Genomic DNA, 26,635 nt, shown 5'->3' with positions numbered 1-26,635 from the left:
GATACTGAATCGGATTGCTGAGAGGAGGGCGATTTGTCAAAATTTGATAGGAAGAAGAAGCAGAACGATAGGACATATCTTAAGACTCGCACGATTTGTTCAGTTGCTTTTGAGGTAAATATAGGTGGTAAAAATGGCAGCGGTAGTCAAAGGTTTTTCGTGGAATTTTTTTTTGCTAGGGGCTTTACGTCGCACCGACACAGATAGGTCTTATGGCGACGATGGGATGGGAAAGGCCTAGGAGTTGGAAGGAAGCGGCCGTGGCCTTAATTAAGGTACAGCCCCAGCATTTGCCTGGTGTGAAAATGGGAAACCACGGAAAACCATCTTCAGGGCTGCCGATAGTGGGATTCGAACCTACTATCTCCCGGATGCAAGCTCACAGCCGCGCGCCTGTACCCGCACGGCCAACTCGCCCGGTCGTGGAAATATTCGCTGCTAAATTACATTTGCACCTCTTCCTCTCAATAAATCAAACTTCACAGAGAAAGACGCTCGAGAACTCGTTAACAAAAGCCACAAAGTTGTAAATTTAGGGAATAATGCCGACAGTGTGTGTTCAGCTCACGGGAGGCCTACACAGTTTAAAAAGCTGCACATATTTCGCTATTGATCGAGTCAAACCTAATGTTAAATGGAATAAATGTTACTTTTCTACTCACAAAATGAAAGAGTTTTGTTAAAATCTGCTCTTTATTCATAGTTTCGTGTTACAGGCTCGCAGTGTGAGTTTTTTGCGTGGTAAACTTCGCTCGGTTATCAGAAAATGACGTCGAAGATTCTCAGAGGTCATCCAGTCCGCCAGCGAGCTGTCAGCATTGAGCATGCGGGGCTTTCTTAACACTCAAGTCAATGAAATAAATAGCAAGCCAGAGCTAAAGATACCACTATCAGAACTCGTAAGGATGTCGCTTCTCTTGGTGAGTGTTTGTTTATTTCTCTGTAGCTGATAACAAGGGGTCAAGGGAGAGGTGATGTCAGTCTTGGATTGGAAATTTAATACTACTACTAATAATAATAACACCCGCCTCTTGGTCTTGAGGTATAAACGCTGTGACACTGCGGTTACCCGGTTCGAGTCCCGTTGGTCGATAGGATGTTCACAATACGAATGTTGGCCGGCAGGGTAGAGGTGTTGGCGGCATGCAATTTCTAATCACTAGATTGCGTGTCCAATGCCTGGATTAAATTGTAAACGTCTCCGCAGAGCTCATACGGAGTGAGGCCATATGACGCTGTTGCCTTTGATTCGACCGTCGGGTGGAGATCTTCCGTCATAAGCAGCCAGCTTGGTGCTATTCAACAGGAGAAGGCTATGTGCCGGCACCAGGTTCCACCCTCTCCTTTCTTTCCTATCATATGTCAGGTAATTCATTTCATCTCATTAACGTCTCTGATAATTTTGACGTCAGAGGGTATCCGGTCAAAAAAATCCGCCACGACAGGTTCATCTCACCTCATACCCGATCTCGTAGTGAAACGGGACAAGTGTTGGACAAATAATAATAATAATAATAATAATAATAATAATAATAATAATAATAATAATAATAATAATAATAATAATATCCCCAGTAAATGTCTTGGAAAGAATCGCCAGCAGAACTGGCTTAAGAATTTCTGCAGAAAAAACAAAATTTTTAACAAATATTTGGGATACACTAACATTTCTGAAAACAGATATTGGCCAAATAGAAAGGGTAAAATAATTCAAATATCTAGGGGAAATAATCCAAGAAAATGGTTTAGAAAAATCTGCAGTAGAGGAGAGGGTACATAAAATGGAGAGAGCTTATGGTGTCACGAAAGATATCTACAATAAAAGATGCCTATCCAAAAATGCAAAAATAAGGCATTACAACATAGTAGTGAAGCCAGAATGCCTATATGCAAGCGAATGTCTGGCATTAAACTATAATTTAGATAAACTAGAAATACTAGAAAGGCGAATCGTGAGGAAAATATTAGGCCCACAAAACACAGCAGAAGGTTGGAAATTACGAAGTAATGCTGAAATATATATAAAAAAATAGAAAAGATATCAGATGTAATGAGGAAAACGAGACTTATGTTTTTTGGACATTTATATCGAATGCAAGATAGTAGATTAACCAGTAAGATTTTCAGATATTTGTGGAGTAAGAAATCAACGACAAGCTGGGTCAATGAAGTAAGAAAGGATTTAGAAAAAAATATAACAACAGAAGAAATAAATAATAGAGAATGCTTTCGGAAAAAAGAAGGAAAATAGAAGGATTCCAAGGTAGGAAAGTAAAAAAGACTGGTTCAAAGTGGTCTGAAGACAGAAAGAAGAAACATAGTGAACAGATGATAGCGTACTGGAAGAAAAGGAAAGAACAAAGAAGAAGGAATTGAAATTGGCACGTGGTCCTCTGGTGGCCCATTCGAAAAAATAATAATAATAATAATAATAATAATAATAATAATAATAATAATAATAATAATAATAATGGCGAATATCCTCCGACCACGCATGGTGCAGGTCTTATAGGCGACCTGCATGTCTCTGGGGATGCGGCTCCTACTTCAGAAGACATGACAAATACATGGGCCCCGATTAAGCAAATAAGGTTTAAATCTGGACACGGCAGCTAATCAAACCGGGTACCCGTTGTACCAAACCATTTCGCACCGGGCGAGTTGGCCGTGCGCGTAGAGGCGCGCGGCTGTGAACTTGCATCCGGGAGATAGTAGGTTCGAATCCCACTATCGGCAGCCCTGAAGATGGTTTTCCGTGGTTTCCCATTTTCACACCAGGCAAATGCCGGGGCTGTACCTTAATTAAGGCCACGGCAGCTTCCTTCCAACTCCTAGGCCTTTCCTATCCCATCGTCGCCATAAGACCTATCTGTGTCGGTGCGACGTAAAGCCCCTAGCAAAAAAAAAAACATTTCGCCACGGAGCTGGGTAATTTAAGTATGGTATATCTCTATAGATTAATGGAATTTTCATAGAACTTCGGTGGGATATTTTATGATTGTTGAATGTTCAAAGGGAAAGTGATGTAACACAAGAGTACGCTGTCAGTGGTGGAGGTAAGTCGGAGGAGAGCAAAGAGAGGCTCTCAGCAGGCACCAAGCTATACAGTTAAGTGCGGTCTCTTCACATGAGCAATAGAGGGACAATTCGTTATTAAGAGTACATAATTCTGTGCTTGTAGAAATGATCAATTCCACTTTCAACCTCCCGTCCCTTTGGACGCTCAGTCTACCGGAATAATTAGCATCACACTGGACAGAGTCCTAGTGCCGTATCCGTCATCGAACGTTGGCGATCTTAGTTTTGTTGTTGGCTGAACCACAGTCGCAGGTTCCCCAGTCAAGACGTGCGGGGTCTCGCAGGACCCCTCTTCTCTCGATGTGCCCTTGTATATTTGTTTGGAGGAGGGCGCCTCATGATATGACACGCTTCATGACCTTAGCAGTCCAGCACAGTTTTACACCTCCTGGTCAATACAGTAGACCCACATTTCAAACGCTCCTAATCTTTCCTCACAGTCCAGGGCTCTACTCTATACACACAGCACCGCGCTATCCTAAGACGAAACTGCAGCGCTCGTTGACGGCGATTCTCAGTATCGGAGCTCCGTTGACCCACAGGGCCTTGCTCACAATAATGTATTTGGTCTTCTTTAAGTTCAGGTGTAGACCAAGGTTTACACATGTCTCCACAACTTTCACGAAGATCTGATTCACGTCATCAGTCTGTTTCCACACCATTCTTTCCTCAAAGAATATGCGTATAAAGTGTCTAAGATGACGCTTAGGTCATGCTCAGAATCTTGCAGGCAAACCACATAAAACTCTATTCCTGACAATTTCCTTGTAGAGAGTTAAGTGTGGTGATGTATTACTAATCAAAATAATGTTAAAAATGTTCGTCTCCTTACTCACAAGTCTTCCCAGCACGAAGTTTCCAACATAACACTGCTCTTTGTCGGACGCCACCCAGAGCAAATTGCGCTGTTCTCATCTGGATCTTTTCATGTTGTTCTTGAGTCAAGTAATCTGGTGAGTCTCTCGTATGCTGAATGGGTCTTGCCAGTGACTTATACGCCTCTGTCTTACATTCCTACCACAACTCCTAAATACACCCATAACCATATGAAGAGATCTGGAAAGACCACCTAGGTACTTGCTGTGATCCCCATGTGCTGATTTTACAGCATCGACGCAGTAATTAACATGCAAGAAAACAGTAACATTGCCTTGCGGGATCCACTCTTAATCATAGTATATACCCGACAGCGTTCCACCTATTCTAAGACATTGAGTTTGCTTTCTGGAAATGTTGCCACCTATTCAGTCACACCTTGTCCGGTCCAAAGGCCGTCTCTTCCTTGTTCTGCTCTCTCAATAGACTTTGATTAGGTCAATACCGATGCAGTCCATTTGGCCTCCTGAGTATAAAATATCTGCCATATCTTGCTTGAACCCTTCCTTAGTAGAATGACTTTTCCTAAACACAAATTTCCTTCTATCAGAGCAGTTTGAATCATTGTGTGCAATGTAACAAGAAGGAATGCTTTCCTTATCTTACTTGCATCACATGTCAAGCTATCTGGACTATAACTATCCCCTTTATATGTTTGTCACTTAGTCACTTGTAAACTGGGGATACTATAGCAACTCTGAGCTAATTTCGTATAGCTCCTTCATGCAAACAGTGAAGTACAGTAAATGGGGAGGTGCTCCAAGGTAAGTAGTTATGTCCAATTATGACACATTTAGAGAGGTGTATGGTGGAATCCTATAGGAAAACTTGTATACATTGCCGGCATTTACGTTCACTGTTTCGATATTGCGGCCTCGTGAAGTTGACTATGCTTTTACCTGTGTGACATGCCTTAAACCGTCAGATATTCTAGTAGTTTGACTTCCGGGACAATATGTCCCTGGCATCGATTTTGGACCGCTCGCTGGTGTTAAAAGCACTTTATCAGCCTGGGAGAGAAGTGGTGTTTTGAAGTTGGGTAACCTATCAGCACTAAGTTATTCTTTTAATCATTCAGAAGTTATCAAAACTGTGATCAGTTCAATCAGCCCATCAAATGATATAATATCAAATTGATTTTTCACTCAAAATATATGAAAGTAAATCCTTCAGGAAACATCGGCTGATACTATATTTAAATGTGTCTGGTACTGATTGACTTGTGTGTGTAATAAGGGAGAGGAGACGGGGGCGCAGGTAATTAACAAGGTATGGCAGAAATGTAATTATGTGAAAATTCTGTGTGTGAAACTCGGGAGGATTTAGAAATTTTAGTAAGCTTGTAACAGTTAGTGTGTCCGCATTTCACTAAAATTCATGAAGGTCCCATCCTCTCTTGTTTGGTTCCACTAATACAAAGAGGATAACCAGGTATAACTAATTATGTGAGTAATACACCCCTTCTGCTTTAAGGGTCTGTGTAACGTACTTTACAGCCCCGACAACGGGCGTATTGTAAAATCATTGTGTACTAAAATTGGAGGTTCAAGCCCCGTCTAATGTAAAACTAGAAGCAACTGCTCCTACCGATTCTGGGTACCTTTTTTAAACCCAAATGTAAAGTGAACTTCTCGATTCGAGACCCAACCTAAGTAATGTGCTTTGGAAGCTACGGCTTCTTTTTGTGAATTATGTCTTTCCAATTTGTAAAGGCAAGCCTGCGGGTCATCAGACTGTGATAGACGCAGATATGTTGTAAAGTATCAGAGATTTCGAGCTCCTCATTCTACATTTCAACTCGTTGGTTCACGTTCAGAGAAAATACAGTCCAGCCATTGTCCCTAACTACAGTGAGTTACTTGGACTAGTCGGGGCTGTAGTTTTCAAGGCTCCGTTATAGCAATATTGGCCACGACAGAGGAATATGTATCAAGGGCCGTGAAATGGTCAGATCATTTATCATGTACTTAGAACCAAGTTCATGAAGCTCTCGTCACAATAATTAACAAATACTTAGGAACAAGTTAATAAATCCCGTCAGAATACTTAAAATTGTAAAGGGAAGCGGACGATTAATTTACACAGTAAAATATTGCGGGCTGTTTTCTTAACTGACCATCAAAGTTTTCAAGCGGGGCTGACGATCTAAGGTAATGTGTTTGTTTGACTGAGGATGGATAGCGAATGAAGCTGAAATCAGTATTCTGAATTGAAGTGCCATATTTTCTGTCATAACCTCCTTTAGGCTGTAATTTTAGTCATAGTTAACTGTTGAACTCTGTACTTGTTCCAGGTTCTCTTGCCCCTGACGCTAGCAGTTTCACTGGCGAGCACAGACCACTGTGCATCGTCTGTGGGCTCGAAGTTGGACCTGTCTGTGCATGGTCACAAGAACGCCAGTGGACATTGGATAATAACGGTACCGTGTATTATCAAATTCAGAGTTGTGTTTCCGTGTTGGATGGATAATATTGTATGTGATTAATACACGTAACTTAGTGCTGTGTATAATAAATATTTGCATGCACCATTCAAATTTCAACCAACTTTCAAACCACAGTACAGTTTGCGGAAATAATCTAATATGTCCTTGATATCATAGTGCATCAAACACTAACCTGCTTTGCATGTGCTAACCACTAACGGCTTAAGAAAGTGGAGTAACTCATAGCAGACGTAATTACTCACGATTGTGTTGTTATTGCTGGGAAAAAAAAACCCGTGTATAAAATAATATCTGCATGTTGCTAATATGCTTGCCCCAAGACAAGCAGCCAGCTAGTTCGAGAGATCGTCACAGGAGGCGCTAGAACTTAGTAGTTAACTGAATTTATATTTCACAGACATTTCACACAGTTTGTCTTTGTGACAAACAGCCTATGTTAATCCCGCACTGAACTTGTTAAATAATATAATAACGGTAACACACAGGTTGTGGGTTTATGGAAAATAAATAAAGTAGAAACTAGACCTTTCCTTTAAGAAATCATTCCAGGAACATCGGTCTGGCTGGAAATATCTCGTAATGGTCCCCCCCTGATTTAGGATGAAGTCTGAGAGGTTTGTCCGGCCCAGATGGAGACCCTGAGGGAAAAAAAGAGCTCCGTAGAAGTGGAGACTGCCGCCGTCTTGGGTTTAATGAAGAAGTCCTGCCAATCGATATCTAGTGCAATATTGCCTTGAGCAGTAAGAATAAGCCCAGCCAGGTCATATCTACTGCTACACTGCCTGGAGCCATAGGAAGTAGTCCAGCCAGGTCATATCTACTGCTACACTGCATGGAGCCGTAAGAAGTAGCCCAGCCAGGTCATATCTACTGCTACACTGCCTGGAGCCGTAAGAAGTAGCCCAGCCAGGTCATATCTACTGCTACACTGCATGGAGCCGTAAGAAGTAGTCCAGGAAGGTCATATCTACTGCTACACTGCATGGAGCCATAGGAAGTAGTCCAGCCAGGCCATCTCTACTGCTACAATGCCTGGAGCCATAGGAAGTAGTCCAGCCAGGCCATATCTACTGCTACAATGCCTGGAGCCATAGGAAGTAGTCCAGCCAGGTCATATCTACTGCTACACTGCATGGAGCCGTAAGGAGTAGTCCAGCCAGGTCATATCTACTGCTACACTGCATGGAGCCATAGGAAGTAGTCCAGCCAGGTCATATCTACTGCTACACCGCCTGGAGCCGTACGAAGTAGTCCAGCCAGGCCATCTCTACTGCTACAATGCCTGGAGCCATAGGAAGTAGTCCAGCCAGGTCATATCTACTGCTACAATGCCTGGAGCCATAGGAAGTAGTCCAGCCAGGTCATGTCTACTGCTACAATGCCTGGAGCCATAGGAAGTAGTCCAGCCAGGTCATGTCTACTGCTACACTGCCTGGAGCCGTAAGAAGTAGTCCAGCCAGGTCATATCTACTGCTACAATGCCTGGAGCCATAAGGAAGTAGTCCAGCCAGGTCATATCTACTGCTATACTGCCTGAAAACGCATCTACGTCTACGGTACCGTATTCCCGAACCGATCCCTGAATCTCTTCATTATATTCACTCTGATATGTGATTGTGATTTCGTTCACTCCACTTCCTTTATCTCGAAACTATGGTCACTGAAGCCGGGCTTGGAGACATCGGAAGTCTCGTTTGATAAATGAATTTCTTTTTGGACATATTGTCTCTTTTTACAGCAGGAGAATGATGTCAAGAAATACCGAAATTCCGTGCTTTAAACATTCAGTTCTAAAACACACGAACAATTGTACCGAATTAAATGAAACTGGGATATTTTAGTAATATCTAAGAATAACGAACAAACAGCATCTCTGGGAGTACGTTATAGGTTTTCCGTAAGTTACGGCTCCGATTGCCACTATATGGTGCGGCGAAACTCCGAGTAAAGCACCAATTGTGGTTGTATGGTGTGGTAGTTGGGCATAATGGCATCTCATGTGACTTGCGAGGAAGGAAACAGGAAAGTGAGTAGGAAGGGTTGTTTCAAATGGGTGCTTCATACTCACCTTGGAATTCTAGTGGATTGTGAACTGAATGTGGGCTATAATTTTCTATGTCTTAAGAGTTCAATATTCGTTACAGGTTGATACGCGGCGATTGACATCGACGGAGAACCAATGGGAATTAGCCGTGAATGTCCACCAAGAAAGAAGATCATGTGATAGCAGTGAAGTTGAGCAGCTTGTTTCCGTGACATCTGTATATCCACCAGTACACGGTAAGACCTGATCGTTGCCATAGAACTCTCATTCACACTCGGTGTTCCTTACCCCAAAGATGTAGGACTGCAGTGTTTGTGGGCGGTATCTCCTCCGTGTCCAGGGGCAATCTGCTAGTGAACGTGCCTGCGTCAGTCTTCTCCCTATTCGATATTGTCTACGGGACTAGGCGTTCTGAAATGCTTGAGAGGATTGGAATTACAGGGAACGAAGAGTAACACAAACTGCAGTGGTCAGCGAGCGAGGCAGGTGCGTGGTCTGCCTCTCCTTCAGTTAAATGTATGTATATAGAGCAGGCAATATTGGATATGGAGGAACGTCATTGTTGGAGGATGTCAAGGGCAGTTGAATGTAGTAGATAAGGTCAGATGAAGCACGTGATATAAGACTAGGAAATGCACTGATAAAGGAAGTGGAGGAATTTGGGTGGCTGGGAAGTAACATAACGAATGAAAGGAGAAACTATCCGTTCATTACCGAAGAAGATCCAGCAGCACTCCTAATCGAGGTGATCATATTTAACTACCTACCTGCAGTCCTGCCAACATTACATTTCTCAAAGTAGTGGGAAAAAGCGTAGACCACGTGCTTTGCAAGTAATTGTGTTAACCGTTACTCTACGGAGTTTAAGGTGAGATTGGACGATCATAGCCCAAACAAAGAGCAGGTGACGGGAGGGAGATGTGGGATAAGTATGAAAAAGTGTTTAGGCTGCTGACGGAGAACAGGAACAATGTACAGGGTGCGGTGGAGGAGAAGATCTGAAAGACAGATATGCTAATAGTTTAAGGGGGAGGAAACTGAGGGCAAAGGGATAAAGTCAAGGGCAGTTATCACTAGGGTATCCGTGAGTAACCGCTGGTAAACACAGAGGGATATAGGAGGAAATGAACTTGTTTCAGGAATGTGGGGGTAAGAGAAAAGGTACAGTAGGAGGAGGGGAAGAGGTGGTGGAACAGGGTCACGAAGAGGAGGAAATGGAGGGGAAGGTATGGTCTGCAAACATCAGGGAATACTAATGAGACTAGTAGGGAAGCGGATATAATGAAATAAGTGAGGTCGAGACTCTGGTCATCGAGGACTCCATAGTTAGGCTCGGGGAGAAAGTGCACGGAGGAAAGGGAACCAAGGTAGAGGAATTACGTTAAGACAGAAGATGGGGAAAGGGTGTGGTAGTTTTCCATGTTGGTACGAACAACGTACGACATAGTGTGGGATCTGTTATGAAGTTGAATGGAGAGGAAATTATTATCAGTGGGACTTTAAATGAAACTACGGGTATTTATGTGGGGGGACTGGGAGTGCGTGTGTTGTTTAGAAAGGATACATGGCGGACTAGGCAGCGGAAGTGAAAGTACGTGGACATGGTGGTTATAAGATTCATATTTACCAGATATTGTATAAGGAATTGTTTCATGGTTGAGAAGTGACGTAATGGATGTCTTCCAAAACTGGAGTGTTTTTGTACAGATGGGATCAAATCGATAGCTGGGGGAGTATTTATACCGGCGGAAGAAGTATTTTTATGGTATAGAAAAGCTAAATATGAGAAACATTAAGTTCTAGGTATAGGGCTCATCTCTTTGCGGTGTACAGGTACGGATGAATTGATGCAGACGCGGAAATATTTCACTAGGTAATCAGCGATGTGGAAAGCGTGGCATCAATAGGCAATTTAGATCTGGCTGTCAAACTGAGTTTCCTGCTGGAATGAATGCCATGTGTGTAGGAGATCTAAATTATATCAAGTCCGTTGCTATATGACTCTGCTTTGAAAATACAGTAATATGTAATAATATAAAGTGTAAACAACTTATCTTTATTTATCATCAAATCAAAATTAACCTTCTCCTTCTTAAACTCGTGATTGTGATCAAAAGGACCTAAGTAAGGAATCTAACCTTTCTTTACTTTCTTGAATGATACAACAAACCATATACACCTTTCTGGAGCGGCATTATCATGATGAGTAGTGTTTCAACTGGACAAAATAGAATCATTACAAGTAAGAGACACACGCACTATTTTAATAATCTTGGTACAGGCGAATTTTTGAACATAACCATAATCTGAAGTAGGCCTTGTCGGAGACCGTAAAATGATTCCATACGGATTTTATTTGCACAGTTTGCGATAGATTTTCAGGATTATTATTTATCAGAAATTGCATATTTCATGCGTATTTTTGTTCCAGGTACTTCGACGTCTCAATATATGAAGCCAGTCACACCTGCAACTACTACACCAGCTTACACTACTCCACCGACTACTGCTATTACCACTGCTCCAACTACTACTACACCAGCTAGTACTACTACTACTACTACTACTACTACTACTACTACACCAACTACTACTACTGCACCGACTGCTACTACTCCACCGACTACTACTACTACTACTACTACACCAACTACTACTACTGCACCGACTGCTACTACTCCACCGACTACTACTATTACCACTACTCCAACTACTACTACACCAGCTAGTACTACTACTACAGCTGCTACTACAAGAACTCCAACTACGTCTACTACTCCAACTACTACTACTACTACTACTACTACTACAGCTACTACTACTGCTACGAAACCAAGGTCCTGTCCTCATTCAGGTGAGTGATAAACTCTCAAGAAGTTAATCAGATTATCTATGAGTGGTGTACTTGAGACGAACGTACATGTGTTTCTTGGAGATTTTGATCTAGTTTGTTCAGGTAGAAAAGTAAAGCTCTTAATCGTTGTATTCCACATTCCACAGATAAAGTACTCACCCTGCAGTTACTGTGTAGGTGTTTGCTTGGAGCAGCAGTCTGCAGAGCGAGTGCACGAGTAGAGAGAATATGAGAAATGAGAGCGTCTTGGGTCCGAAGTGAAGGCGGGACCCGGTGAGTGTTCCACATATCGCAGCGTACGGCACAGCGGCCCCACACGCGAGTCGATGATACTATCACGTAGAGGTTGTGGGTTCGACAACCCTCAAGGTGATTCCGTGGCTTCTCAGTTTTGCATGAGACAAATATCTGGATGTGCACATTTAGTAAGGCACCTTCCCGTTTATGGCTCTTTCCTACGGCACGCAGTCATTATATCATTATCTAAGATAGATTCACGATTTTGGGCAGGAAAGCAACTGGAAACTACTTCAATAAAACTACCAGGAATCCATACTTACATTTTGTTTCCAGGTGAATTGCAAACGTACAAAATTTAGTAACCATCCTTATCAGTTCTTGCTGAACTCCACAGGACTCTCAGAGAAAGGCTCGTCTCCCTCCTCAACTTGTTCGGGGCGCCCTTGAGAGCTGCGAACAGTACACATTAGGATTGTAACCGTTCCTCGAATGGAGAATTCAACTTGTAGGTGTTTTTGACTGAAATAGGAAACAAAACCCCTGGGGGATCCACTGGAGAGAAAGGATGTCAGAACCACAGATTTAAAATTATCACTTAGTTTACAAAAAATGTTTTATCACTGACATTTTTTTCACATGAATAATTGAATAGTAAATAAGTCGAAAGCCTTACAACACCACTTGAAAACAAGTCGTTTTATATGTCTGACAAAAAACAGAGGATAATATTTTTACATGAAATGTTGCCAGGTTAAGTTTAATTCAATGACTTGCAATTTGTCAAAACCTGCGCTGCATAAATTTTACATTTGATAATTTTAGTTGGAGGCACAGCCTCTGTTATAACGAGAGAGAAAAACTGGTAAAATGCCAATAGCAGTTAATTAAAGAAAAAGTTTAACATTGATAAATACACCAAAGGCAGGAGGTAGCAAAGTGCCCTTTTGGTAGATTCGCTGACTAAATAATATTAACATTAAGAAAAACTCTGAAGGGCACCGCCTTCATCAAAATGACAGAGTAATTGGGCGAGGTGCCATAACAGTTACTTTATTGATTGCTTTTGTGATTAAACATATGTACTAAATAAACAATATTTCGTGTTAAAGTAAATACATACTAACCCTAGGAAAGAATTATACTAGTGATATAACTTCAAAATAATAGCCGGTATATATGCGTGTTCGTTTGGCTGAGATTCTAAAACTTTGATCGTGTTTTTCTCAGAACATCATTTTCTGACTTAAGTCGTATGTGACGATTCGATCGAAACTTGTAATTGCTACAACTTCTCTTTCACCATACATTTCAGTGAACATAACGTCAACGCGGATAACTGTTTATGTCTCCCTAAAGAGAATTAGTCCTTTTGAAGACCCTAAAGTCACATGCACCCTATCACAGAACCCTGAATGGTTACACACCAGTGACGCATGTCACGCCATGTTTCAATTTTAATTACACAAACATAAAGATGATCAATATTACGTATGAAAAGAATAATTATCAAGACATTTTTCTGAAATATTAAATCAAGAGACACGTGAATCTTGTGAATTTTTTTGTATATAAAACTTGCTGAAGTTTGAATTATAGATCATCCCTCTGTCAGTTATTCCATTTTTCCCTCGTGGTTCCTTGGGCACGTGGAGAACATGTGGAAGCTCTTTATGGACCTTGAGGTAGACAGTGGTCAAGCAGAAGTTCTCCATTTATCTCTTGCGCTCGGTAACTCTTATTACTTTACTTGGTACAACTGCGGATGCCTTTCCGATGAGTGGCACAATATGTGCGGGTTTAGGGCATTCTAATACGACAGGACCTGCCTTTGTTCTCTTTCACAGTATTATTGTAATTCGGTCTGAGAACGGCGGTTCTTCTCAAGTGTGGATGCCGTTGATCAGTGCTGATGTTCTCAGTTTTACTGACTGTCATATGTGCTCCTGTTGTGTGTAAGTGCTCGTTTATTCTACACTAATGTATAACATGGGTCTCGCAGGCCAACACAAAATAGCTGCATTTTGTGACTAATCAAGTTGTAATGAGGTAGAAATACTCATAAATGCAGTGTTGCCAACCGCTGAGATTTAACTTTTAAAATATTGTAAAATAATGTCTCGTGTAATTTAACCAAAAGTTGTACAAATGATGAAGTTAGTAATATGTCGTTCACTTTTAAGAAATCCAATGTGGACCACATTCTAGTGGTTCTATTGCTCGCAACTATTGGAAATACTGTACATAGTAGAAACTTTGCAGTTGGAGAAAAGCCCCCTCTAATGAGTGATTAATGTAGATTTAGGCGGCTCCAGAGTTATTAATAGTGAGCAAATGGAGGTGGCAACAAAACAGGGGAAATGCAACTAAATTCAAGAGGAAGTCATTAATACATAATGCGTCTTGAGTTATGTCTTACTGCGCTTGAAGACAGTGCCGCATGTTTCGTACACATAACCGATCATCTTCAGGTAGCCATTTAGAGCAGTGGGAGAAGGCTGTCCGAGGAAAAGACACACATCCGACTCATAATTTGTTTGTATCTGTGATACCAATTTGTAGCATTACTTCTTGATAAAAGTAAAGTAATTTACGGATATCGATGAAATTTGTCCGGAGGACAGTTAGGAAACGTAACTCTCAAGGGAAGGGACATTCCACGCGGACTGATGTGTCTATAAAAATTCCGAATCTGAACATAAAACAACAAGAATAGGAAATAATTATATTCTATACAATGTTAAAGAAATATCAACTGAAAGTTAAGAAAGGAATGCATTGCCTTGGATTCCCTTCTTTTAAAACAAAATCACCCAGTGGTTTTCGGCACCGCTTAATCATCACGACTTACCGCCACTTTGCCTACCGAAGCACATTTGAGTGAAGGGCCTTAAATGATCGTGCTACTGCTGCCATAGTGCAAAGTTTGAGTGGAAGAAGGAGCATGGACGTTGATATTACACGAACTAAAGCTTAAAGAAGGAAATATGTTTCACTCTGAATCATTACAAGTGAAGGTTTTCTTATTAGGAAGCATTTACCTCAGAAAAAAGAAGATCAGTTGGTATATCATGCTCTGGTTTCATGTTTGTTCCCTGTGTGTACTTTCAGATGCGCCACACATATTTAAGTATCCATGACCATGTACAGGAAATACGACGGTGATGTTCTTGATTATTAATTTTTCACATCTCCGGAATACGAAGAGAGCTGGCTGTTTCCAAGACAGCTAAATCATCTCGAAAATACTCCGAACGATCCAGCTCCGGAAATGAGCTGCACAAATCAGTTTATCACGTAGATAGAAGCACTGGTCCGCCTGCTGGGCAAGATGCTTAAGGCGTCCCGTTGGTCGAAACAAGTTTCACCATCACAATGTTGGCCAGCCGGGTGGGAGAGGTGCTGCTAGATAGCGTACAAAAGCCTGGATTCATTACAAACCTCACCACATTGCTCATTTAGAGGGAGGGCGAAGTTGAGCCTTGAGCAAATCGCTTGCTGTTTTATGACCGAAGTAGGCTGCATGTCGGCACCGCGTTTCACCCTCTCCTTTTCCGCTATCGTACCTCACGTCCTTCACTTCATCTCATTAACTCCTCTTCTGTACGCTACGGTGTCTCCTGACCATGTCATGCATCGAAGAGTACGACAAGAAATGAAGGATCATCATTTTCACTCGTAGGATGGTCTAAAATATAAACGTGTGATGTTCTATCTGCCCACAGGTTACCGACTGTTTGAAGGTTTCAACTGTTATAAGACGTACAGTGGCAGGAAGAGCTGGAGTGACGCCAGGGAGAAGTGCAAGAGAGACGGAGGTGATCTGATGGTGTCGGAAAGTGAACGGGAGAGAAGAGAGGTGTTCCCTCCAATGGAAGAGCATGTGAGCCGGAGCCCCTGGATGGGAGTTTACAAGCCCGAAGGTGAAGATCGTTGGGTCTCTGTGAAAGGTGAGTTCTCTCTAGCTCTCTTCTCCTCATGAATTACCGAATGTCGGACGGAAGACATTTGTCATATTAAACAACAGAAGCCGACATTTAGCTGTAGTTAGCGATGTCACTGGCTGATGACCACACCGTATTGCCTATAATCAGGGGAGGAATGAAGAAGTCCTGCCCTCAGTAGCCCAGGCTTTCTGAGCCCAACTTGGCAACTTCGATCCTCGCTCAGTCAGGTGGTATGTCAGTCTCATGTCCGTAGATTTACTGGCACATAAAATAAACCCTGATGGATAAAATTCCGGCACGTTGGCGTCTCCCAAACCATACGAATGTAGTTACTGGAACATAAAGTGAATAATATTAGTTATGTCTAAATGAAGGGAAAGAGTCGCAAAGTGAGGGTATGAGGACATTCATCTGTCGGATGGGGACGTTAATCCTTGAGCAGACCTCTCGGTGTTCTTTGACAGGATTAGGCTATGTGCCGCACCAAGACGTGCAGGTTTATCACGGACGTCAAATAGAGAGTAGGACACACTGGGGTCGTGGTAGGGACATCATCATTATAGAATGTTGTGCCTTGTTTAGTTCCACACCTCTTGTCTTTAAATAATTAGAAACTGAGTCCTGGTCTCCTCTGCTGCTCTTACCCTCGATGGCCTACTCCGTTATTCTCGCAGGTAACCCATCATCCTCCATTCACCTCACGCGACCCCAACACCGGAGTACCCCTTCATCCATCGAACTTATATATCACTTAAAATTTATCTTCTTATTCTGGGTACCTTTCTGTCATTGTTCCCACCCGGTGTTTCTAGACTTCATTCTCGTTATTTCAATGTAGATTACAACTAGCGTATGGACGAGATATCCAGAGTCCACCCAGCTTGCACTCCCACACAGCGAAGGTTTCCTGAAAACAGACCGTTTCATCCCAGAGCTCACTGCATTAATTTTGCTGCACCTTGCTTCCTGGGAGAAGTTCCAGTTTTGTATCTCCGACCTGACATTCAGTTCTCGAAACTTTCTTCTCCACTGACATGACTTTATTCTTGGCAATAAAAAAAAAGCAAAGACATCTCCGTACAGGCCATGAAGGCCCTGGGAGTGGTGGAAGGTAAAGGCTTCCACTATTCGTAACCTCGGCACTTGATGGGGTAGAGTTGTTAGCTCTACGACCGGCCGCCTTTTCCCCCAAGAATTAACCTGGTACTCATTTTTGATGTAGGATAAATGAACCTCAGGGCCATATGCACGTCACGAAGTGGAAATTTTACGACTTTCTGACGGGGATTCGAACCCACGTCCTTCCGGGCGAACCGAGTACGCCTTTACCGCCTCCGCCAGGGAGCCCCTTTATTCTTGGTAATGCCAATACTGATGTCGTACTCACTGCACCTATTTCAAATTCCAAGAAATAAGACTGCAGGCTTTCAGCTCTGTTTGCCATTAACACCAAAATGCTTACGACATTTCAGCATCCCTGGCGCTTTATACCTTCCAGTAGATGATCCTTGTAAACTATGAACAACAACATTGAAGATTGCAGCCATATCCCACCCCTGTAAGTACCTTGAATCAAGAACTCGTTCTACCATCAACTTTCAATGTCAACATAAGTGAGTTTTATTGCTCCCAATAATCTAGGCTTAATCCCGTATTCTCTCAGTGTGGCTGACATCCTTCCCTGAATTACTCTGTCATATGCCTTCTCTAGATCTACGAAACATAAACACAACTTGCTATTCATATCATAGCACTTTTTACTTACGTGACGAATACTGAAGACCTGACCATGAAAACCCCTCTGAGGTCTGAAACCACACTGGTCTCATCCAACTCAGTATAAGACATTTATTGGTTTCTCCCTCATGAAATACTAGTGAATACCTTGCCCGGTGCACGAATGAATCACCATCATCAGTGTCGTTGAAGTACCTTGATGGTTCTAGCAGTCCTCTTGCTTATAAATAGGTGCAATTACTGCTTTCGTCAAATCAGAAGGACCTTTACTAACTTTCCAGGCTCATCTTATTACTCTGTGAGCTTCGTTGTTCGCGGCGTCAAGATGAATATTTCGTCTTATATTCCTTCCACCTGTACCATTATTTGCTCGGAAGTACTATGAGTTTACCACATTAATCCAAAACATTATTTTTTTCCTTTTTCCCTCCGTACCCCACACACTGCCCATCCCTTTTCAACACTTGTTAAAAACATTTGATTTCCTCCTATCCCTTCCTCATTATCACCGCCTGCCGAAATATCATTATTTCCTAACTCTTCCTAACTCGCCCATTTCTACTTTAATTGTTATGATTTCCCCATTACTGTGGGTCGATAGATTAATATCGAATACCATTTCCTTCACCTCTTTGCTTCCAAAGAATCCTGCACTGTCAAAACTAATTGGAAATCCTTTACTCCCGGCGACTTGCTTAAAATATTCTCAGCTCGGTAAATTATGTGAAGCAGGCTGCTAATCTATTTGCACATAGTCCAAGTTAGAGTCTCTCCTCTGACAGGTTAGCGACCTACGGTTGATTGTATAGTCCTCGCCTCTTGAGCACAATGAGGGCCATGACTCAGAATATGTCCGAGGTGCCCAATACTACTCTCGGCTCAAGGAGGACCATGACACAGAATATGTACGAGATACTCAATACTACTCCCGACTCAAGGAGAGCCATGACTCAGAATATGTACGAGATACTCAATACTACTCCCGACTCAAGGAGGACCATGACACAGAATATGTCCGAGGTGCCCAATACTACTCCCGACTCAAGGAGGACCATGACACAGAATATGTCCGAGATGCCCAATACTACTCCCGACTCAAGGAGAGCCATGACTCAGAATATGTCCAAGGTGCCAGTACTACTCCCGACTCAAGGAGAGCCATGACTCAGAATATATCCAAGGTGCCAGTACTACTCCCGACTCAAGGAGGACCATGACTCAGAATATGTCCGAGATGCCCAATACTACTCCCGACTCAAGGAGAGCCATGACTCAGAATATGTCCGAGGTGCTCAATACTACTCCCGACTCAAGGAGGTCCATGACACAGAATATATCCAAGGTGTTCAATACTACTCCCGACTCAAGGAGGACCATGACACAGAATATATCCGAGGTGCCCAATACTACTCCCGACTCAAGGAGGACCATGACTCAGAATATGTCCGAGATGCCCAATACTACTCCCGACTCAAGGAGAGCCATGACTCAGAATATGTCCGAGGTGCTCAATACTACTCCCGACTCAAGGAGGTCCATGACACAGAATATATCCAAGGTGCCAGTACTACTCCCGACTCAAGGAGGACCATGACTCAGAATATGTCCGAGATGCCCAATACTACTCCCGACTCAAGGAGAGCCATGACTCAGAATATGTCCGAGATGCTCAATACTACTCCCGACTCAAGAAGGTCCATGACACAGAATATATCCAAGGTGCCAGTACTACTCCCGACTCAAGGAGGACCATGACTCAGAATATGTCCGAGATGCCCAATACTACTCCCGACTCAAGGAGGACCATGACTCAGAATATGTCCGAGATGCCCAATACTACTCCCGACTCAAGGAGGACCATGACACAGAATATATCCGAGGTGCCCAATACTACTCCCGACTCAAGGAGAGCCATGACTCAGAATATGTACGAGATACTCAATACTACTCCCGACTCAAGGAGGTCCATGACACAGAATATATCCAAGGTGCCAGTACTACTCCCGACTCAAGGAGGACCATGACTCAGAATATGTCCGAGATGCCCAATACTACTCATGACTCAAGGAGGACCATGACTCAGAATATGTACGAGATACTCAATACTACTCATGACTCAAGGAGAGCCATGACTCAGAATATGTACGAGATACTCAATACTACTCCCGACTCAAGGAGGGCCATGACTCAGAATATATCCAAGGTGCCAATACTACTCCCGACTCAAGGAGGACCATGAGTCAGAATATATCCGAGGTGCCCAATACTACTCCCGACTCAAGGAGGACCATGACTCAGAATATATCCGAGGTGCCCAATACTACTCCCGACTCAAGGAGGACCATGACTCAGAATATATCCGAGGTGCCCAATACTACTCCCGACTCAAGGAGGGCCATGACTCAGAATATGTCCGAGGTGCCCAATACTACTCCCGACTCAAGGAGGTCCATGACACAGAATATGTCCGAGGTGCCCAATACTACTCCCGACACAAGGAGGACCATGACACAGAATATGTCCGAGGTGCCCAATACTACTCCCGACTCAAGGAGGACCATGACTCAGAATATGTCCGAGGTGCCCAATACTACTCCCGACTCAAGGAGGGGCATGACTCAGAATATGTCCGAGGTGCCCAATACTACTCCCGACACAAGGAGGACCATGACACAGAATATGTCCGAGGTGCCCAATACTACTCCCGACTCAAGGAGGACCATGGCACAGAATATGTCCGAGGTGCCCAATACTACTCCCGACTCAAGGAAGGCCATGACTCAGAATATGTCCGAGGTGCCCAATACTACACCCGACTCAAGGAGGACCATGACACAGAATATGTCCGAGATGCCCAATACTACTCCCGACTCAAGGAGGACCATGACACAGAATATGTCCGAGATGCTCAATACTACTCCCGACTCTCAGTACAACGTACTCGTCCCCTCAGTCATTGCCCATAGTTCAAGTACTAGGACGTGACTGCAGTCACTCACACGACAACAGTACCCTGGGGTCATGGTTGGACACGAAAGAGGTTCAACAACGAAGCAGCCGTCAAAAACGCCTTGGAAATATCTCTCACCATGAGACGGTCGATCACCTGGGAAACGGGTGCGAATGCTCCTGCATCGCGTAGAAGAAGGAATGGCATTTAGTGATGCACATCCTATTTAATAAAAATTCCTCGTCATGGAGTTCTCGTAGTGATAAATGTTACTACCAACTAGCAGGGACAGGGTGTTTCTTGATCACCAACACACTCATGGCGAGAAGAGGACCCACATGTGCGACGATAAGTATTACAGGTAAAGCTCGTAGACAAACAGCCCGAGTGAATAAGAATGTGTCGCTTCCTGTTTAAGTGTACGGCCTGTCGTCATATTTTATTATTCTCTTCTTCACGCACACTACCAATGACCAGCATCTGTCAGTTACTCTGATCTCTATTTATAGTTGACGTTGTGTTTTACCGATTACTAAACATTTCCTTATTTTCTCTGAATCACTTGAAGTAATTCGTGAGGCAAGGCCCAGAAAATTGCTTAGAATATCCATATTTCCATTTTCACGGCTAGAATGTACTTTTCGGTACTCGCTCAGATGATCTCGAAAACAATATTTCTATATAATTATAACGAACGGTTTTGAATGATGAAGACCGTACGTAACTGCTGTCTCTGTTTCAGGATATATCGTCGTGAATTACCTAGAAGGATACGCGTATCACCGTTATCAGCGTCATTGATATTACTGAGCTGAGCCAGAGCAGGAATGTCTTTACTTTGACACGTGAAAATGTTTGAGGAGCCCTCGCAGACTTTAAGAGTTCTCACAAGCAGCAAGCCATAACTTCTAGATTGCCAGATTACCAGGTCTCATTTACATCATAGCCAGAACTTTATATTCCTCCAAGATGCATTCCCGTGTTTTGTCGCAGACTTTCTCATTTCTGATTGGTACAATGTGTGGCCTTGTCTTTACTGTTTGCACTCAGAGACGATGAACATTTCCGGTGGGGATAAAATAGCACTTGTTTGGTCATCACATCTTCCTGACACACATAGGATGTCATCTCTACTCTCTGGTGGGGCCACACAATTTTACAGCCGGATGGCCTCCTTGATGTGGGAGAGGTGTTCTCTATTGTGTGAGCTGAAAACTTTCTTGCTAGGACAAAACGGAAACCAGATTTTGAGAAGTACCGAATGCATCTCACAGTGGACAAAGACCAAGTGTTCGTAAACGTCCGCTGAGAAACTCCTTGGTGCGTTTTGTGCTTGAGCTTTTTAAATTATTGATTTAAATAAGGTAGTCATATCGTCAGACCAACGGAATTAGGATTACTCGGTCTCAAGAAGTGCACAACACCTTGCAAATATATGGATCTTTTTGTTCAGCAAATGTCTACAAAGCGGAAAAATCTCCGAGGACTGGAGGAAATGTAGAATAAAGACATGATATACAGGAAAGGACAAGCCGACAAACCAATCTCATAACGAGGGATTGCTCTGGAGTATAATATCAGAAGGACAAACGAACTTCACTGACCATCAAATATAAGAGTATCAGTTCAGATTAAGAAGGAAACGATCACCTTCACAGGCTAGAAAATGTCTACAAGAAGACATCTGGGCGGCTTAAGACTCCCCAAAGGCAAATACTTTACAGTCTTCACAGACTTTACAAAGGCATTCGACATGTTGGACAGGAACTGTATGTACTCCATGACAGAAGACAAGGCAATTGTAAAACTCATAGGAAAACCCCAGTCACAAAACATGTAGCGATAAACGAGGGGATAAGTATATCAAAAGAAATCCTTCAAACAAATTGAGTAATTCCAGGTGACCCTGTTAGCCCCTCCTGTTTAACATTGCCACATCTGACGCAGAAAATCCATTGAAAATCTGAAATCGGTGTCGCTCTATATGTATCCTCATGACATGGTCCTAGGTTCGCAGACCGAAAATGACCTTAAAGAAGCCTTAAACAAACTGAACATTTGAGCTGAAAACAACAAATTCGTCATAAATCAGGAAAAAGTATACATATGGTTTTCCGAAGAGGGGGCAGGTTACCGACCGAAGACAAGATCTTACTAGGAACAAATACTTAGGACTAACTCTAGAGACAACAGGAACGTCATACAGGATCCACATCAGGGAAAGAGCGATAAGAGCTATGACTCTGTTCAGCGCTAAAATAGTACCAATTATCACGTACGACTTGGAACTGATCTGGGAATTTCTAGAGACAATAGAAAAAGTAAAAGCCCACTTCCTAAAATGAGCCCTCGGAATTGCAAAAAAGCGCCCTCAAGGCTTGCGTATGAACCTCCTTCAATGAGGACTTGAGATGTCACTTAATGCTGCCATCAACCAGCCAAGAAAATAATTATTGACCCTCCGACGAGACAAGCCATGATTGATAGAGGATGGACAAAAGGAAACCACGACGTGCGTTCTGCACTGTAAAGCCTGGCGATACGTGGATACCACCACAGGATATGCAAGAATACAAAATACCATGAACCCAACAAGGAATCTTCGTGTAGTTTGTGTGACAAATACTACTTCTCCTGCTGCAAGAATCGCAAGAGAACACTACTATATTATACCAGAGAATAAACACCCACACTTCCCTATGTGCATTTGTATGCTCTTATTAATTAATTAATTAAAATTGCCCACATGTCTCGTCGTGAAAGTATAATAGATACGTAGTGTTCCTAACTTCGTCGTAATCGCCAAGAACTCAATGGTGTCTCTCTCTACTCGCACGTGAACAGTAATTTACAAATTGAGATGCTAACACTTCAGAGACATAGAATGAAAGTTGTGTGGCAATGTCATCCATATCCTTGCTAACGACTACGGAACCTGCTGAACCTCAGACCAAGTAGTGACATCGTCGATAGTAAGATGACCAAAGCCAACTTCGCTGTTCTAATAGTCTCTGCGATTTGATCCCGGAATGTTTTCTTCTGAAAAGATGACGTCTAGCCGTGAACCGCGGTGTCTTCACTTGACCTCAGGTTAACTAATCGATACATATGTACTTGCTCTCTTCACCTTCACATCATCGACTCCCGAAGCAGTTTCTACTTCCTGGTGCGCTTGAATTTTCATATTTTTGTGATATTTGAAGCCATCTCCTTCCCGTTTCTTCTCAGTTATAATAAAAGGAAGTGCTCGAATTTGTTGTGAATGTCACTGTGCTCCCTTTTCAGCTTCCTTATTGCAGCTACTACAATTTCCGTTTCTCTTTGAGTCTGCGACTTGCACGTTTCGCATCACTGTATTCCCTGCAGCCACTAACAAGTACGGTCTAACACTATCACTCCACTGGGGTGATATTGGCACTCTGCCTTTTTGTATTTCGTTCATCGCAATTATGATTCTCATCGCTTCACTTTGGCTGGCTTTTGGGTGGTTCACTGGTTTGAATTGACTTTAGATATGTTTGTGTCTGTTATAAAATGTGCACTGCGGGTGACAGATCGGGATGGGCATAGTTTAGTCAGTGGGCGTGCTCAATGAAAGTAGAAAAATTACAGATGGGAAGGAACCTCCTAGAAACCCATCGCATGAAGGAGTCTTGTTTATCTCTGATGTTACTCAGTGGAACACAGCATGGCACGTTACGATATCCAGGTACTACCAGCACGCCAAGTGCTAGAGATCGGTGGCTGTGAGGATACCTTGGCCAGATCTTTCATGTATTAAATCCCTATTTTGTTTGTCATTCAGGATGATATTGAAATAATGAGAATGTTTCCACATTTATAGACTGTTATATCGTCTATACAGACGCTCATTTCTGCGAAGTGATTGCCTCGTGTGATGATGTATATAGCTACTTCTGTTGCCTTACACAAAGTTACTGAGGAAACGGGAATCATTAGCACCAGTTACACATTACAAGATCTCGAACTGTTACGTGTTAAATACTATCTCTCAGTGAATGGATCATTTGCACTATGCAAACCATGTTATCTCCATAGTATGTATTAAAGACTATTAACATACATACATTATCATTATGGACTGTTATGCCTTTCAGCGTTCAGTACTTCCAGGGGGAACGACTATCTGTCTTTTGTTTCATAAATACATTAACATGTGTGGTTATTATTTCCAATTACTTGTCGTACAGCACTAGTCGTTTATAATGTTGTGAGTTTCTGACAGCACGGAGCGATTCTTACTAAGTGGACATTTTAGGTCAACTGATGTTTAACAAGGCAGTGCCACAACTTCTTCAGACGACAGTGCTCCAGGCATAGTGGATTTGATCTTGGTTTGAGGAGCATCAGCATGTACTTCAACTTCTTCAATGGCCTATTCAATCACTCGAACCACTGTGGTACGTTATGGCGACAAGACTTCATCGCCTCTGAGGCAGCTCGGTCAATATTTTATGACGTTTGTTACTTATTACTATTTTCAATGTTTGTTGGTGGTATGGTGGTATTTGTATTTCATGAGGAACTAAAATTGGGCAGCCATCCACGAATGGAGCAAAAGAATGAAAAGGGTCGACACTTCGAGAGATGAAGGTGTCGGCTAAAGAAAGGGAAGGGGGAGATGAAAGTCTCCTCAGGTATCGAAAATGTAATATCGCCGTGGTCGGACAAGAACGAGAGTTAACCAAGGATAGATGAAAGTGAGGAGCCTGACAAAATTATGTGGAAGTAATGCCAGGACTCAGCTAACTTCCCCACGGTCACTACGTCGCGCTCCAAAATGACGAGCTCCTTGGGCGCATTTTGTTATCCTCTTACGATTGGCAGGGAATACCATAGATGTATTCTATGGTCCCTAGCCACGGGGTCGTACTTATCGGGAAAATAAAACAACAATGTTGTCACAACCTCAAAACACACGGATAAGAATTACGAAACTTGAAAATGTTGAAAATATACCGAAAGCGATGACTGTGTCTTATAAGGGACAGACTATTTATTAATAGAATTGTAAGAATAAGTACATAAAATCAGAATAGAAATACCGCGGTGCGTAATGATAGGGAATACAATTCAATACAGAAGAGCGGAACAGAATGTGGGAATGCACGTAATAGAGTACAACTGGCAGCACACGGCGTATCGACATGAAGTACCAGCTTCGTAACATCAAAGTTATCGGATTGAAGACTGGAGCACGAGATAACATCCAAGACTTCTTTATAAATTTCCACAAAGTGCTTCAGCTGCCTGTGAAAAGCGTAGATAAAATTGACATCGCTCCAATTCGTGGATCTGTGAACATATTCCGATCTCATTTACACGGACCTGGTTGACTTCATGATAGCAATATGTAATACCAGTCTAACGAACCGCTCACGTGGTAAGTTGTTGTCATCAATAGAAATTATTTTTAGAATAAGATTACTGGTGGCTTAACAGTGCAGTCAAGTAGAACATCAGTGAATATTGTTTTAATAGGAATACCACTGGGAGACCATCCTCTGTTAACACCAATCAGAAGCGGTTCGGCACTTCTAAAAATTGAAGGTACCGGAAAGATAGAGAAGCCCCACGACGGTCGTGATTATGAAAGACTCCCAAGGCCGTCGGTGTCGGACTAGAACAAGTGTTGACCCAGAGAGGTCGCACAAGAAAGATAAGAGAGAGGAGCCTGACAAGAATTTAGTGGGGGAAAATGCCAGGCTCAGCTAGAGGACCCGTGGTCGTCAAACCACGTTCTCAAGTGACAGTCAGTGGTTGACCTTTTAGTGTCCTCTTACGACAAACAGGGGATAACGTGGATGCTCTTCTGACTCCCAAATCCACTCGGGGTTCTGAAGGCTGAGGTTCGAATCCCGCTCTATACTGGGTTGATATTTTCATCCAGAAATGCGCGTGTCGTCAGGAAGTCCATCTGGCCGTAAATCTGAGGCGAAAACCAAAATGAGCCTGGGGTGTTCCAATGACATCGGAAATAACTGGTATAACCTGAAGAAAGATAAAGTGTTATGGATCGAGTGTACGACACTTGTGTCCTGTGTTTCAGGTGAGCCTGCTCCCAGCAGTTGGTGGCTGCCTGGTGCACCGGATAACAACGCTGGTAAAAAGTGCGCCCTTGCTGTCAGGACAGGTCTGTTGTGGAACAACTATTGTACACAACTCCTGTCCTTCATCTGCGAGATCCCGCTGTGAACAGATCTCATGTACAGTGTTGATATATAATAAAGATACTTGTAAATAAGATGTGACGTTCTTTCTCCTGTTTCAACACTAACTACAGGGAAACTATTCAGAACAGCGAGGTCATCAGTCGTGTATGTTCTACCTTCCCTAAAAACAACAAGGTAATCAGACATATAATATTCTACCTTTCTTTAAAACATCAAGGTCATCGGACATGTAATGTTCTACATTCCCTCAAAAGTAACAAGGTCACCAGATA

At 42.7% G+C, this 26,635-nt stretch overlaps 1 protein-coding gene across 2 annotated transcripts; it reads left to right on the top strand.

Moving 5' to 3' along the window:
- The first annotated feature begins 891 nt into the window (after window positions 1–891).
- LOC137503072 (hemolymph lipopolysaccharide-binding protein-like) lies at window positions 892–26,434 on the top strand. Of its 2 annotated transcripts, XM_068230504.1 has the most exons (7): window positions 892–920; window positions 6,248–6,373; window positions 8,545–8,680; window positions 10,876–11,017; window positions 11,255–11,298; window positions 15,261–15,485; window positions 26,240–26,434. In XM_068230504.1, the coding sequence occupies exons 1-7, from the start codon at window positions 906–908 to the stop codon at window positions 26,383–26,385; spliced, it is 834 nt and encodes a 277-aa protein (XP_068086605.1). In that variant the 5' UTR covers window positions 892–905; the 3' UTR covers window positions 26,386–26,434. The 2 variants fall into 2 exon arrangements, with proteins under 2 accessions (XP_068086605.1, XP_068086604.1); XM_068230503.1 differs by having other exon boundaries at window positions 10,876–11,298.
- Window positions 26,435–26,635: the final 201 nt, after the last annotated feature.

This window comes from Anabrus simplex, chromosome X, assembly GCF_040414725.1.
Source record: "Anabrus simplex isolate iqAnaSimp1 chromosome X, ASM4041472v1, whole genome shotgun sequence".
NCBI classification, from domain to species: Eukaryota; Metazoa; Arthropoda; class Insecta; order Orthoptera; family Tettigoniidae; genus Anabrus; species Anabrus simplex.
This window is presented reverse-complemented; position numbering and strand designations above follow the sequence as displayed.